The sequence below is a fragment of the Stenella coeruleoalba genome (assembly GCF_951394435.1).
Source record: "Stenella coeruleoalba genome assembly, chromosome: 15".
Classification (NCBI taxonomy): domain Eukaryota; kingdom Metazoa; phylum Chordata; class Mammalia; order Artiodactyla; family Delphinidae; genus Stenella; species Stenella coeruleoalba.
In genome coordinates, this window is record NC_137161.1 from 68,372,819 (window position 1) to 68,388,188 (window position 15,370).

At 42.5% G+C, this 15,370-nt stretch overlaps 1 protein-coding gene across 1 annotated transcript in view; it reads left to right on the forward strand.

The window, feature by feature from the left end:
- Positions 1–213: 213 nt before the first annotated feature.
- The window catches only part of CACNG3 (calcium voltage-gated channel auxiliary subunit gamma 3), a gene marked incomplete at both ends in the record, with an annotated part of 80,714 nt that continues 65,557 nt past the window's right edge, over positions 214–15,370 (forward strand). The window contains one exon of the mRNA XM_079944537.1: positions 214–424. Within this exon, the coding sequence (XP_079800663.1) occupies positions 214–424 (211 nt within the window). The remainder of the gene's footprint in view (positions 425–15,370) is intronic.

Below are 15,370 nucleotides of genomic sequence, written 5' to 3' on the forward strand. Positions count from 1 at the left end.
GCACCCTTCCGAGGGCCATAGGCGACCCAGGGAACTGGAGAGAGCTCCAGACAGGAAATCCCAGCTTTCCCAAAGTCCCTGTGGATGCTGACACAAGGAGACCTGAATTTTTGGAAGGGCCTGTCCTAGGTTACCCAGCTGCAGAGTGATTTTCCCCTCTGGCATCGAACCTCCCTCTCCAACCCCCAGCCATCTAGAGTACCATGAAGAAGTATGAGGATGTGTGACAGAGGAATCCAGATGTTGATCACTACTGTGGGAGCCTTCGCAGCTTTTAGTTTAATGACCATTGCAGTGGGCACGGACTACTGGTTATATTCCAGAGGTGTGTGCAGGACTAAATCTACAAGTGATAATGAAACCAGCAGGAAGAATGAAGAAGTAATGACCCATTCAGGGCTGTGGAGGACCTGCTGCCTAGAAGGTATTTACAAATTCCTCTCAATGGCCCTAAATAATCCAGTTTCTGATATTCTGCTATTCCAATGTGTCGTTGGGGAGATGGAGGCAGTGATGGGGAAAGAGAGATAGTTCAAATTATTGCCGAGAATGTGCAGACGTCCAGATTGTTCCAAGCAAGACTAATCCTGTGTGGGATAAAATGGTTGGGTCTTGTTGATTGTTTTTGGTATAAGCTTCATGAGATGAGATTTTGTGGCACTCTAGGCAGCTTCTGCAGTTGAGAAAATGTCTTCAAATCTAAAATCTCTAGGTATATTGTGAACTGCTTTGCTTTGATCTCTGGCTTGAGATGGGGTCTTTGGCTCTGCTTAAGTTGCATTTCAGTGGAGGAGAGGTGAAGGAAGAGAAAAGGAGGGAAGGGGGAAGGGGGAGAGAGAGAGAGAGAGAGAGAGATTCTGACCTAGCCTGGCACACTCTGCGCTATTTCCTTATTTCTCAACATACTCTTATCAGTTTCTTCTGAGTTTGGTCTAACTAGATATTTTCATGAACTTCCATTGCCAACAAGTTCCAGACTAACATATATGAACCTCTAAACACACACACACACACACACACACACACACACACACACACACACACACTTATTAATACATCTCCATTTGGGATCAAAAAACAAAACTGAAGTCTTGGTATTTGGTGTCCACCTGTCTTCTTTCCTAAAGCATCTGCAAACCCAACAAATATATTTCTATGACATTTGCATAAGATTGATTCTCTGAGAATCACAGCATACCACTTCTAATTCAAAAAATTGAGGATTCATTCTAAATTATAATGAAGAGGACAGACCAATTTTAGAATGTCAAGCTCTTAGGTAGCCTGTCTCACTACTAAACTTGCTTTCAGTACACCAGGAGTCACTCGCAGCAGCATTGGGCAATGCCTGCATGTCAGTAGGAGTAAACAGAAAAATAGAGAAGGAAACCAAATCTCTTTAGAGCCTATGTGCCTGAGGGAAGGCACTGGATTAGAGGGGCAGAAGGGAGTTTTCTCAGGCTTCTGAGGAATCTGTGAATCTTGTCATAGTGATGAGCAAGGAAATCTGTGTTTCCTATGTGCTCTCCTCCCCTGCCTGCCATTGGTTCTCCATGCCTGCATTCCTACTGGCTGGCATTCGTCAGGGCTTCTTGAGAAGTTGCATTTATGTAAATTGCTTAGGAAATCATGCTATTACATCACTTGCTAGTGTAATGTTGCATCATTGCCTGGCCTTCCTCCCATGTTCTGACACTCTGAACAACTGCTCTCCTGACTGTAGCACTACTAGAGTTGATTCTCTTTCCATTGCAAATTTGCAACTGGTGGGAAGCCCAGGTAGGAAAGGATTACTTTAAATGCAACAAGGATTACTGTATTTGATGTCTGAAGACGTGGGTAATGCTGCAAACTATCTGTGTGACCTTGGCTAAGACATTTACCCATCCAACCCTCAGTATATTAGTCTGGTAAATGATTAATTTGGAATAGGTGGTCATGAATTAGCACTAAGCAAAGCTCTTATTGTATCCAAGGTACTGATGGAAATTCTTTCCTAAACATTGACAAAAATCTAATATCTGTGATTCTTTGTGCTCAGATATGGTGAAGTCATTTACCTTAAGGAAATATCATAATTCCCTTTCCTATGTTAACAATAAAGAATTGAGTCATCTTTTATAAAGTTGAGATTTGGTGGATGTTTTGATGCTTACATGGTTCCAGGGTTGGCATAAAAAATCTGAGGTGCCTCCCAATCCAGAAATGGCACATATGTAGACCAAGTGTCAGTTATTCCCAATTCTTCTGCCCCCTTGACCTAAACCTGGGAATTCAAAACTAATCACCAATTTTGACCTCCCCTCTTAGGGCCTGAAATTCCTGAATCCTTGCTCAGAATTTCTCAACTGATGGTTTCTCTTTTCTCCAACATCATCTCCTACACCCACAGTTTGTACAAGGAATTGGAACCCCACCCAGGTATTCTGTGGGCTTAGTGGGAGAAGTGAGAATTTGAATCAAGAAGAAATTAGATTAATCTAAGATATGTTCTTGGTCAGGTGAATTCTTCTGAGAAAATTTCCTGCAGTCTCCATGCAATTTGGCCCAGCTATTTTTTTTTTTTTTACATTTCGAAGTATTAATGCAGTAAGATGCATAAACTTTAATGAATCACAATAAAATTTTAGCTACGTGTACACCCATATACTCAACACCTAGATAGGCCTGGCTGAAATCTGAAGCCAAGATTTTCCTTCATGTAATGAACATATCAAGTGTTCAAGGGATTTGCAGGAACCTCTGCTTTCTGCATGGGAAGACACATGCAGTCAGCAGCACCCATCCTCTGCTGGAATGAAGGTGTACAGCCATCTCCTGCTCAGTATGTCCTGTCTCCCAAAGCCTCAGCATCCTCATTCTTCTGGTCCTTTAAGTGTTAAAGGATAACTGGGGCGGTGGGGGCGGGCAACCATACTTTTTTAAGAGTCATGAGAAAATGTGGCTATTTCATACAAAAGAAGAGAATGGCCCAAAGGGACGTGACAGCTGTCTGCAAATATCTGAAGGGCTGTCATACGGAAAAAAGATTCAAAATGTTCTATGTGGCCTCAAGGGGCTAGAAGTAGGAGCTAGAAGAAAACAGTGTTTACCTCAATATAAGTAACTATCTAATATGGCACGGGGAGCTTTCAGAAGTTATGAGTGGTCTACCACCAAAGATATTCAAGTGTAAGAAAACTACATCAGTTGTTTCCAGTCTTAACTAGTCAGCAGAATCATATGGGGCGATTTAAAAAATAGATTATCAGGCCCCCACAGCTAGGTTCTTTGCCTCCATGGGTCTGTGGTGGATCACTTGGAATCTTAATTTTCTAAAATTCCTCCAAGCAATTACCATATTAAAGCCAACACATGCTGAGCATTTACAATGGGTCTGGGAATGACCATGTGTGTTAGGAAGGATCACGCCTCTCAAGTGAGAGAAGAGATATTTCCAGTTTTCATTTCTATAACTCACCAGAAAGTCATTTATATTTAGCACTTATTATGTGCTAGGATTGTGCTAAGAATTTTGAAAAAATAACTTTCATCTTCAAAGGCGTTCAATGATGCAGGTAAAAGTATTAGCCTCATTTTACAGATGAGAAAACTGAGGCCAGGAGAAGTTATATAACTTGCCCAAGGTCACATACCTAAACTCAGCAGACACTACTTCACCTAAGCCATGTTGCTTCACTGAACACTTGCTAGGGAGCATTAATTCATGCACTAGTGGATAGGTTGCTACTGGTACAAATATTAGCTTGTGAGAATGCCCTGACACATGGGTTTTTCCATTCAGAAGCCCCAGATCCCAGAACACTCAGCATGCCTGTGCAGCCTCTGCAGGGGGGCAGGAGCCACCAGACAGGCAAAAACTCAGAGGCAGCAAAGGACACTCTTTGAATGAAAAAACAATCGACCTATGTAGAGACACCCACAATGAGAAGCCAGAACGAATGCCTGACTCGTTAGCTGGAAAGCACGCAAGGCATTCACAAAGCAGTGCCCCTACCTGCTGCGTGCTTTCGATGGTGGTGTGTGAATTTGAATGAGACCATGTTCAATATGTGATTCTCTCATTAAGAAACCTCTTGAAGTCCTAGTTATAATCAAAGTGATGTGTTTAGATCATGGAAAGACCACTGGCCTAGTAGCAAGGAGCCCTGGGTGCTAATCACATTTCTGTCACTGATAGCTATGTGAATTGCGTACGTTATTTCCTCCTTTGGACCTCAGTTTACCCAGTTCTAAAATGAGAGCTTCCGATAAGATTAGGAAGTAACAAATCCAAAGGTCCCTGTGGACTTGGCAGGTAATGTAAAGTGTGAAACAAACATTTCACAGTCCTCTTACCTCAGTTATATCGGGGTGGGGGAAGGAGTAAGAGTGTGTTTGAGAAGATATAAGGTAACTGAAACTTGGTCTCAGTGTGTGGGCAACAGAGAGTGGTGCAGACTGTGGCACATTGGAAACAATTACTGTGTGGCTTGAGTCGATCTTTACTCTGGGGAAATGTATACCAAACTTGGCCCAATATTCCAAGTTTTAAAAAGCTAGATGTTAAATCTCCTGATTTTTAAAATGTGGGCAACTAGTTTAACTGTTTAAACATGCAGTCCCAGCCAAGCCATACTCACTTTACGGCTGAATTTGACCCATGGGCCGCCTTTTGAGCCCTGAAAATTATCTCAAAGCCCCCTTAAATCCAAATTTCTGACATTTTCATTTTTGATTCCTGAATTGCTCTTTATTAGTCAATAATCACTTATTCAATTCATTTAAAAATTGCCTACTAAGAAAAGAAAGCCCACTTAGGATTTTAGGACAGGGAACTTAAAATGATGAAAAAGAGGTTCAATAAACTGCTATTTCTGCTACAGATGGGCCTGGATGACATCAAACATCTGGCTGAAAAACTGAAAAATAAATTAGCCAGTCATTAGAAATTCCCCCATATTTCCAAATCTCCAGATGGTTGACTTTTTCAGCCAGATGGGGTTCCAGCTTTATTTATGTGTTCAGAAGCCTTCAGGGAAGCTTCAGAGGCACAGTTGAGGACAAGGCTGGGAGAAGGACATAAGTATTTTCTATGTGCCAAGCCCATGCTAGGTGCTTTCACATATATTAACTCGTAATTTTCACATCTCCTATCTGCCGCCAGCAGAATATAAACTCCATAAGTACAGGGGTCCTTGTCTGTTTGGGGCACTACTATATCCCTAGAGCTTAGAAACAGTACCAAGTAGTCACTTCTGCTCCCCCGTCCTAGATTTAATGCTGCACCTTCCCTTGGACGTGGGTGCAGTATGCATTAGAACACTCTTCCTCTCTTCCCTACTCCTGACCTTCTCCTTATTCCTTTCTCTCCACTCTTCTACATTGACCCTAAAGCCCATGAGGCAGATAGAAGAGAGAAATGGGCTGAAGTCTTAAGACAGGATGGGGGAGACTGACCATGACTGTGTTTGGGGGCAAGTCAGGATGGGGAAGGTGGCAGAGGTTGAGGTGTGAGCATGACTAATATTCAGCCAGAACATGTTTGTATAGCCATACAGTTTGTTAAAATGTTGAAATACTTCCCTCCCTGTTGATAAACAACAACTGGTCCAAGTCCCTCACCAAACCCCCACCACTAGCCCTAAGCCCTTCACGGAACCTCTCAAACATCCACTAGACCCACCAAGTAAGAGGTTAAAACCTGGCCCAGCAGGGCCATCACGATCATGTTCCAGCCCTATGGAAGCACCCATTCTAATTGGCTCGTCTGTGTCCTACTTGTGGTTAAATAGTTTTGAATCTTACTCTTAGTTGCGTCATCCTTGATGGAAAGCACTCCTCTTTTTTCTACCTCAAACCCAGCCTTCTGACCCTAGGATTCTACCCATCTTAGAAAGTAGATAGCTTGGAAATACTTTTTTTTTTTTTTTTGCTTAATTATTTGAGATGTTATTTCTGGATTGGAATAAAGGCAAATGACGGGCAATCCAAGGCTGGGTGACTAATGTAAGCTATTAGCATGGATGATTGGTGTGGGTAACCAGCACACATCAAGAAAAAAATAAAACAAGAATCAGGCAAAAAGATGAGTGTGTCCTTTTAACGTTTAATGTCATAGAGCAGTATCTAACAAGCTTACTTAAGTGGTCACCTAATTCTCCGGGGGAATGTACCTTTGTTTGACTTAGCTTTTATTATAGATTCAGGCCCAGTTGTATAGTTAGATGTTTACTTGTCGAAAACTTGGGAAGATGCACGTATATTTTTTAGTTCAGTAGAGGTACAAATGATTTCTGTTCATTAGAGGAGATAACCTCAAATGTTGTGGACTATTGCTCACCCTCTAGTACATTAATCAGCTTTATATATAACGTAACGATATTATTTCAGTTTTTTTTAAGATTTAATTTTATTTACCTTTGGCTACGTTAGGCCTTTGTTGCGTGGGCTTTCTCTAGCTGTGGCGAGTGGGGGCTACTCTTCGTTGCGGTGCGCAGGCTTCTCAGCCTTCTCTTGTTGCGGAGCACGGGCTCTAGGAGCGCGGGCTTCAGTAGTTGTGGCACGCGGGCTCAGCAGTTCTGGCTTGCAGGCTCTAGAGCGCAGGCTCATTAGTTGTGGTGCATGGGCTTAGTTGCTCCGTGGCATGTAGGATCTTTCCGGACCAGGGCTCGAACCCAAGTCCCCTGCATTGGCAGACGGATTCTTAACCACTGACTCACCAGGGAAGACCCTCAGATTTTTTTCTTTGAAAAAAAAGTGCATAACATCTTCCTTTGAGCCAGCTTTGTCATTCTGTTGGTTCCCTCACTGATGAATAAAACTTGACATAAGCTCACTGTGTATTTTATGAGAATTATGTTTTTAACGATTTGATTATACGCCGACATGTGGAAGTATCTGCAATGAAAACCAATGTTTCTAAGGTTAAAAAAAGCCTACAAAACTCCAAGGTTGTTTTCCTTTTCCTTCATCCCATGACCCTGCCAGAGTCTACTTTTTCAGTGTAGGAGCAAATGGGCCTTTAACAATTTATGTGTGGCCACAAAGAATATCAGATTGTAGGATGGGCTTTGAGGTCAGGTGGAACTGGGTTCTTACCTGAAGCTGCCATTTACCGTCTACAAGACTTTGGAAATTGCTAAACCTCTGAGCATGAGTTTCCTTACCTATACAACGAGGAAGCAAAAGTAGCAAGCACTTTCATCTGTTTCTGCCTTAGTTCTTAGTTGTGTCTTGTGGTTCCTTCATTCCTTCACACCTCTAAATAGTATGTTGACCAGTAGTCCTTGATTCATGCATTTTAGACAAGATCCATTTGCTAAGACAAATGATAAGTCCACTTTCTTATACCACTACCCTTTCTTCCACTACTTTTAGTTCCTCAGTGAGTTTACCTGTGGCTCCAAGAAGAATCACTCATAAAGATTGAGGGTGGCTGGAAAAAAGAGAGACTGGCATCTCATTCCTGGACTGGATATTAGCTTAGGCAGCACAACTGCTCATCTGCTCATGTGCATATTTTAGCAAGGAAGCTGGGAGGCAAGACCAGGGCTCAGAGAAGGAATGGCAGCAGGTCCGCCTGTTTAAAATGGAGAGATCTCTAAGTTGAGTGGATCTATGCTGGATACTTGAGAGCTTGAGCCATTTTGTCAGTATCCCACCCAAGAGAGCAGCCTGTTAGGCAAGAAGACCCTAGACAGGGCTACATGATGTTCATGAAGGTGTTGTCTTTTTTTTTTTTTTTTTTTTTTTTTTTTGCGGTACGCGGGCCTCTCACTGTTCTGGCCTCTCCCGCCGCGGAGCACAGGCTCCGGACGCGCAGGCTCAGCGGCCAAGGCTCACGGGCCCAGCCGCTCCGCGGCATGTGGGATCCTCCCGGACCGGGGCACGAACCCGTGTCCCCTGCATCGGCAGGCGGACTCCCAACCACTGCGCCACCAGGGAAGCCCATGAAGGTGTTGTCTTGCACAGAGCTACCTGGCCTAGGGGTCAAGCAGGGGCTGAGAATCAGCTCATGCTCCGCTTCCCAAACCATGCATGTTGGTCCAGAACTGAGTCCACCCAAAGGGAGGAGAGCCTGTAAAAATGTTCACAGGGCCAACTGCAGACCCAGCAGCATGGGGCTGTGGGTTGCCAGTGATGGGAGCCAAGGTGGGATGGAAAAGACTGACCAGACTCAGGCACCTCACATCAGGAAGGAAGTTGCAGTGGGAAGACCCCACAGGGCCCTCCAATAACAAATGCATGTGCCTCCGGCGGAAAGTCAACATATAGACTCCTGTGTGCAGAGAACCTGACCATTAGTGTCAGCTGGAGGAAGAGTAGCAATGAACAGTAATGGTTTGCAACCTCACGCAGCTAAGTGAAGTGGCACTTTTGGCCTTTTTTTTCCTTCTTGTTCTCTGCCACAACATATTAAAGGTATTCCCATCTAAAAGAGGGAGGAGTAATAAACAAATAAATACAGTGAGAAAAATAAAATAAAAGAGGGAGGAGTAGGGATACAGCTTTGCAGTCAGATATGCAATTGGAAGTTTTAACAACCAAAAGTGACTGTAAGGTTATGAAATCGGCCCAAAATATCATTAAGAAAATGAGGGATTGGCCATAACACAGTTGAAAGCCAAAATAAAACAAGTACCTGTTTATATACCACTTAGTTGAGACTTACCAATAAACGGATATATGTCATCATGCTTTGTCTCTAAAATTCTAAAAGTCGAAAATTTAATGATGTATGTGCACTGTGATATGTAATTACCTCTCAGGGGTTGGCAAACCACAGTCCATTGGCCAGATTTGGCCCATTGCCGGTTTTTGTGCAACCCACAAGCTGAGAATATATTGTACGTTTTCAAATGGTAGAAAAAATGAAATAACATCTCAAAATATTTCATGACACATAAAAATGATAAATTCAAATTTCAGCATCTATAATTCTGAATGTTGTCAATTTAAAAATTATGGAAATTTGTTTTCTCTACTGTTGTATTAACATCTACATAGCATCCTTGATTTTGCTACTCGATCTGCAAAGTCTAAAATATTTACTGTCTGGCCCTTTACAGAAAAAGTAAAGTTAGCCAATCCCTGCTATATCTCATAGCAGGAATCGATGATAACATTTTATTTCTAGAAGTACCCTTTGTTTTCCCAAGAATGTTGAATTGCTTTCTTTTTTTCTTATACCTTTTGCCTTTATCATAGACTCTTCAGATCAGGTATTCTGTTGGGTTCTCTTTTCTTTCCCGAAGAACTCTCACATAGTTCTTTGCCCAGACAGTCCTTGTCCTCTTTCTGAGCCATGGAGAGGTTGAAAGAAAGTCAATGAGATCTTCCCCTCTGATGGTCTCTAGGGAAGGAAGCCCCTGGCCAGGTACACAGGGAACAATATCTGCTGGGGTAGGCAAAAGAAGAAAGCTTTGGTAACCTGTGTTCTGATGACAATGAAAAAAAAAGACGCTAGAGACAGATTGAAGGTAAACTCTATCAGACATGGTTACGGGGTGGGTGAGGGTGAAGAAATTGAGGTCCACAACAGGCGGCTGGTATTGGGAGTCTACTCAGAGGTACTCATGCATATAGTTCTACAGATGAGGTTCATATGATTATGAAACTTCATGAAAAATATGATGTGAATGGGCACTTTTATAGAAAGAGTCTCAACCTCCGTAAGTGTTAAGAATCACTAATACAGAGTTTAGGACAGAGATGAAACCTGGGTTGACACTTAGGATGATCCAAGCATAGATGGTAACTGAAGACGTAGAAGTACACAAGAAGTGCCACAGAAACCCCAATGACCACAAAGAGGGAAACTGACAGAACCCTAAGTAACATTAACATTATGGGGCAAGGAACAGAGGAACCTGTGGAAACTGAAAAGAAAAAAAAAGAAAACTAGAAACAAAAACAGAGATGAAGGAGGAGAAAGAATCCAGGATTTAAATACCATTTTGATGGTCTACTGAGGCTTGCTCTAAAATAATGCAGATGAACAGAAATGTCTGGCACTAGAAGCTCTCTGGCCTAAGACAGTTCCTTACAAGTAAGTTCCTGACATCATCTGTGGGCTACTTCCTGGGTTTGCACAAGAGGGCCTGCTTCCAGGGTAGATCTGCCCCTCCTCCTGGGATCGGTAAGCAGGTGAGATGATAATATGGATCCTGGGGGTTGCATCTAAGGAAGCTGCAGAAAGAGAGAATGGGTCATGAGAACCCTAGGAAGAGGTGCCGAGGAAATAGTAAAATAACAACTAGCTGACACTTAGCGAACACCTTCTGTGTGCCATGCTACAATTACCGGGGCAGATTGCACGTGCATTTCTGGGCTAACTCCTGAGCATTTATTTATTTATTTAACAGACACATACTCTATGCCAAGCACTGTTCTACGTGAGCACTTGACAAACGTCATTTAATCCTTGTGCCTTATTCATAAGGTAGACATTATTATTATCCCCATTTTACAGATGAAGGAATGGGGACCCAGAGGGCATGTGGTTAGTAAGAGGCAGAGCTGGGTTTCCAACCCTACCTTATGCCACCTTTCATTACTGTACTCTACTTGCTTGGATAAACACTAGTATAAAGAGATGCAACTGATTCTCATAATAGCCCAGTGTACAACTAGCAGGGCTCTTCCACCAATAAGGAGACTGAGGCTTAGAGAATTAAAGATCACCTGCTAGGTGGTGGCAGGGCTGGACTTGAACCAGAAGCTTCACCTTAATCACCACACACTGCACTGCCCAGGGCTGGTGGGCTGGGTTTTTCCAACCTGCCCACTCCTATATCCAGGAGAGTCAGTCACTGGCTCTGAACCATCCAACGACTGGAACTATTGTGAAAAATAATTAACCCAGCCTTTGTCAATTTTTATTCCACATCCAGAAAGCAAGATCAAGGAAAAGATATGGTAAAGCTAGCAAGATTTAGATGTTATAGCAGTAGGTTGTGAAGAAACACCACCTCTGGATCAAATGTAAATAAAAAATAAAAGGCAACACCAATCATTTGGAAGAACAGTGTTTCTTTTCCAGAGTCTAACTAGACGCAGGTGAGCAGACTATTGGAGATTCTTGCATCTTCTACATTGGACTTGGGGTGTTTGCAAACTTGAGGGTGCCATTATGTTCGTGGCTGTCCCACTTCCTGAGGACTAGACTTGGGCACATCATTCATTTGACTTCTTTGAGCTTTATACTCTGTGTCAGGCAGGAGTCAAGTTTTCTGGGTTGGATAATTCTCATACTTAGGGTTCTGCAGCCTGATGCTCATGCAGCAGCCAAGGCCATAAACATCTTGGAAGAGCCCCCAACCCACACGAGACATGGACTAGACGAGTGTACCACCACGTTTGGTTCTTAGTGACCTTGGGCCTGAGTAGGCTAGAAATGGGCAGCTGAGATGAGCTTGGGGCAGCATGACTTCACACCATCTATCCACGTTTTAACCTGCGTGTTGTAAGAACTATTATCACATATGTTTTGCCATCCAAATACTCTTTATCCACCACATTTCCCTGAACCACTAATCTAGAACAAGAGCCTGGCACATAGTCGATTCTTAATAAACATACGTTGAATTTATTGCTTGTGAGTAGGTAATTTAATTACCTTGAGTTTCTCTTAGTGAATCCATGCTAATCCCTAACCATCATTGTTCTGCCATTATGTGCTTACAAACTACTTTTAAAATAATTTATCCTATAATCCCTGCCACAGTGGATGGTAATTCAGCAGCCTGTATTTTGAGCAAGTATGACTTGAAGATCTCAACATTGTTCGTCCATCACTTTTTTTCCATTTTTTTCCCCCTCAGAAATGATCCAGAGTAGTTTAACAGTCTCAGTTAAAAATTCCCTCAATACCCTGGGTGCAAACTTGGGGAAGGAAAAAAGAAAATACATGTTGTGTGGGATATATTGTGCACAGATCTGGCAGGCACTGTTTCTATTCTTTGTGCTTCGGATTCTGTGTATATTTGGATACCTGCATGTTTAGGAAATGGAATTTCCACCACTCTGTATTCCACAGCATATGGTATTCAGCATCAGGCATAGCTGCCTTGGAATACAATAACACCTACCTGCTAAATTAAAGTGATTCAGAAGCTCACGGGTAACTGTTGAGGTGCCTTCCATCACCTCATCTATTACAAAATTCTACCGTCACCTGTGGAAATTGATTTTGGCATTGAGCAGTTAATACAGATGCATATTTACAACAAATCATTTTGACCCTTTGCAAATCACAGGACAGCAGAACCAATTAGCTGTTCGTCAGCTTAAAATGTCTTAAAACATGTACTATCAAGTAAGTCCTGGTTTTTCAAAATATTACTCTTCACCAAAGATGAATCTGGCTTGCAATCAAAATGCCCTAAGTGTTTAGAGAAAAATAAAAAGATCAAATCAAGAGGCAATGATGTTAATCTGAGTCAAAGGTCTGCTGCACAGCATAATAATTGCTCTTTTCTGCTGTTTTACTCTGTGGTGAGTGATGGCTTAGCTCTGAGCAGTGGGAAAATGGCAGGGGTTGGATTCTAAGAGATAATAAGGTCTGAACCAAGGAAAATTCAATCTGGGCCACCCCCGGCGATGATTTTCCAGTTGGAGTCCCTGGGGCTGAGCATAGGAAATGGAGAGTCCTAGCCCAAGACCATGGACTTTCTCCAAACTCTCTTAAAGTAGGCAGAAGTACTGGGGAGGGGAAGGAGGATGAAATTTTAAACAGTGTGGTCAAGTTTGGCTTCCCTGAGAAGGTGACATTTAACCCCAAATCTGAAAGAGGTAAAGAACCAAGCCAGGTGGGAAGAGCATTCCTTCCAGGCAGAAGGAACAGCAAGTACAAAGGCCCTGAGGTGGGGAGGTGCCTGGGGTGCTTAAGGAGCAAGGAAGCCAGTGAGGTTGAACAGGATGAGTGAGGAGGAAAAGAGAATAGGTGAGGGTGTTGAGGCCAAAAGGAAGCTGTAAGAACTTGGACTTAGAGTGAACTGGAAGCCTTTGGAAGAGTTTAATCCCAGGAATGATGTGTTCTTGAATTTGCCATGTCTGACTCTTCTCCTCACCTGCATTATTTGCTGCTTGATAGAAAGAGCAGTTTGTCCTGTGACCTTCCTTGCTTCCCCCGGGCAAGAACTTCAGCCCTAATCGATAAAGATTTTGCCTCACCTCGCCCTCATGCTTCTCTAAGACTGGGCACAGTGGAATAGCATCTCTTCAGCATTGCCTTCCTTATTCCCCTGAAAACAAGCCATGGGCCCTTACTGTCTTCAGTATTGTATTTCTCATCATGGGGAAATGGGGTTTAAACGAAAGGACAATGACATGGAAGTTTCTAATGCTTACCAGATCTTACAAAGCTCTTGGAGTCATCATTCCTGTAGGGCAACCTCTTCCTGACTCACAGATTCACGCCCTTCTCCCTCTCAAGCTGGCATCTTCTCCCATGCTGGTCCCTCTTCTCAGTCTGGAGAGGCAGTAGGAGCTGTGAAGTAAGTGGTCTGCACTTGAGGGGTGCTCCAACCTGGTCCTCCTGCTCTATGAGGGCTTATTTCGCACCTACTGTGTGCCAGACACTGTGCTAGGTGCCAAGGATTCAGCAGAGAATAAAGTAGACACGGTCCCATCTTTGGTAAGTTCACAGTTATGTAGGGAAGAAGCTGAGTGCACCCAGGTGAACAGTGCAGAATGCTCCTGGCGCATAAGGCAGGGGGTCCTGGATTAGTCAGGGGGACTCATCATCACAGAAATGTTCTCTTAGGGCTTGTGTGTCCCCAAGGTGCCTGGCCTACAATAGGTGCTCAGAACACATTTGCCGAATGCACGAGGAGGGCTTGTGTAGGGCACACAGAGGAGAACTGACCTCTCCCATGTGTTGGGGGCTGGAGTGGACATGAATTCAGAGCCCCTGGCTTCTCATCCTTAAGCAGAAGGGAAAGAGAACAGGAAAACAGCCTACCTCTAGAGATCCATTGGAGACAAACCGAGTGATGACACATTTCTCTCTCTTTTTTAAGTTTTTGAACTGTTTCTTTGTTTTGTTTTACAGACAATCCTGGATATTTGATTTTTGTCATGTTTTTGAGTGGCATGTTTTTCCTACTGTATTTTCGTAATTAAAACACTTTTAACATAAAAGTAATACAAAAACATATTCTTAATACCAACTTTTAAAGTAAAATAGACAAGGCAAGGTTTCATCCCCTAACCCCCAGAACCACTGCTACTCCCAGTTTGGTGAATCTCTAATATATATCATTTCCCTGTTTTTCTGCTCTACTCTGTCAAGGAGATTAGGAAGGGTATGTTTTTCTCTTCCAGGTCAAATTACTCATAATTTACTCAAAAGCTTTAAAAAAGTATCTTACAATTTATTAAGACATTTAATCATGCACACTATTTTTAAAAACCAAATCATATGGAAGGGCGTTTAATGACAAGCATCTACCTCAAGGGGGTTCACCCTTCCCTGCTCCAAATCCTACTCCTCAGGGCAAGCTTTTTTTTTTTTAGAACCATTTCTGATTCATTTCCTCTGGTGGTTACATCCACATCTCTAAATAATATGTTTATCTTCTATTTCTTGATTTATAATCTATTGACTTCCTGCCATAATAGGTGAGGATTTAGCTAACTCACTCCACCCTCTGTATTGATTACCTTTCCAATTTCTAAAAATAACATTAATCTTCATTTCTTTTTCAAACCACCTTGGGTAGAATGTCTTAGCTTCCCACTTTGTAGAATGAGGACGTCCACATACCTTCCCCCACCACACACACCTACCCATGTCTATTGGTTATATTTTTACTTCTTCATGGTCAAGATTCACTCCTTTTGCATTCTATTCTATAAATACGCTAATGCCTTCCATGCTGGAGCTATAGATTGATTCTGGAGTTTGAAAACCACTGAACATTATTATGATTATGTAGACGATGTGTGATGCAAAGCTAAGTTGTTTTCTAGGATTACATGTTTTCCTTTCTGGTTTCAACGTCATTGAAATCTCTGAGTCATTCAAAGATGGAGTCTCCTTTCTAACACTTAACTAGTTGTTCAAAATCATGCCATGTATTTGCTTTGTACAGTTTTCATTTTTCCTCGTGTTTCTGATTGATTCAAAGGGTTTTTTAACAGGTCATTTAGAGCAAAATTAGGCTTTTTAAACATAAACCCTGTGGTGGGGAAAGGAACCTTGGAAAAATCACTCCTCCCTCCCTTTTTGTCCTGCTTCCTCAGTGCAGTGTAGTAGTTAAGAACTCAGCCTATACAGTCAGATTGCTTGGCCTCAAATCCCAGGTCAACCACATACAGTTGTGTGATTTTGGATGCATTACCTAATCTCTCTGTGTCTCAATTTCCTCATCTATAAAAAGGGGAT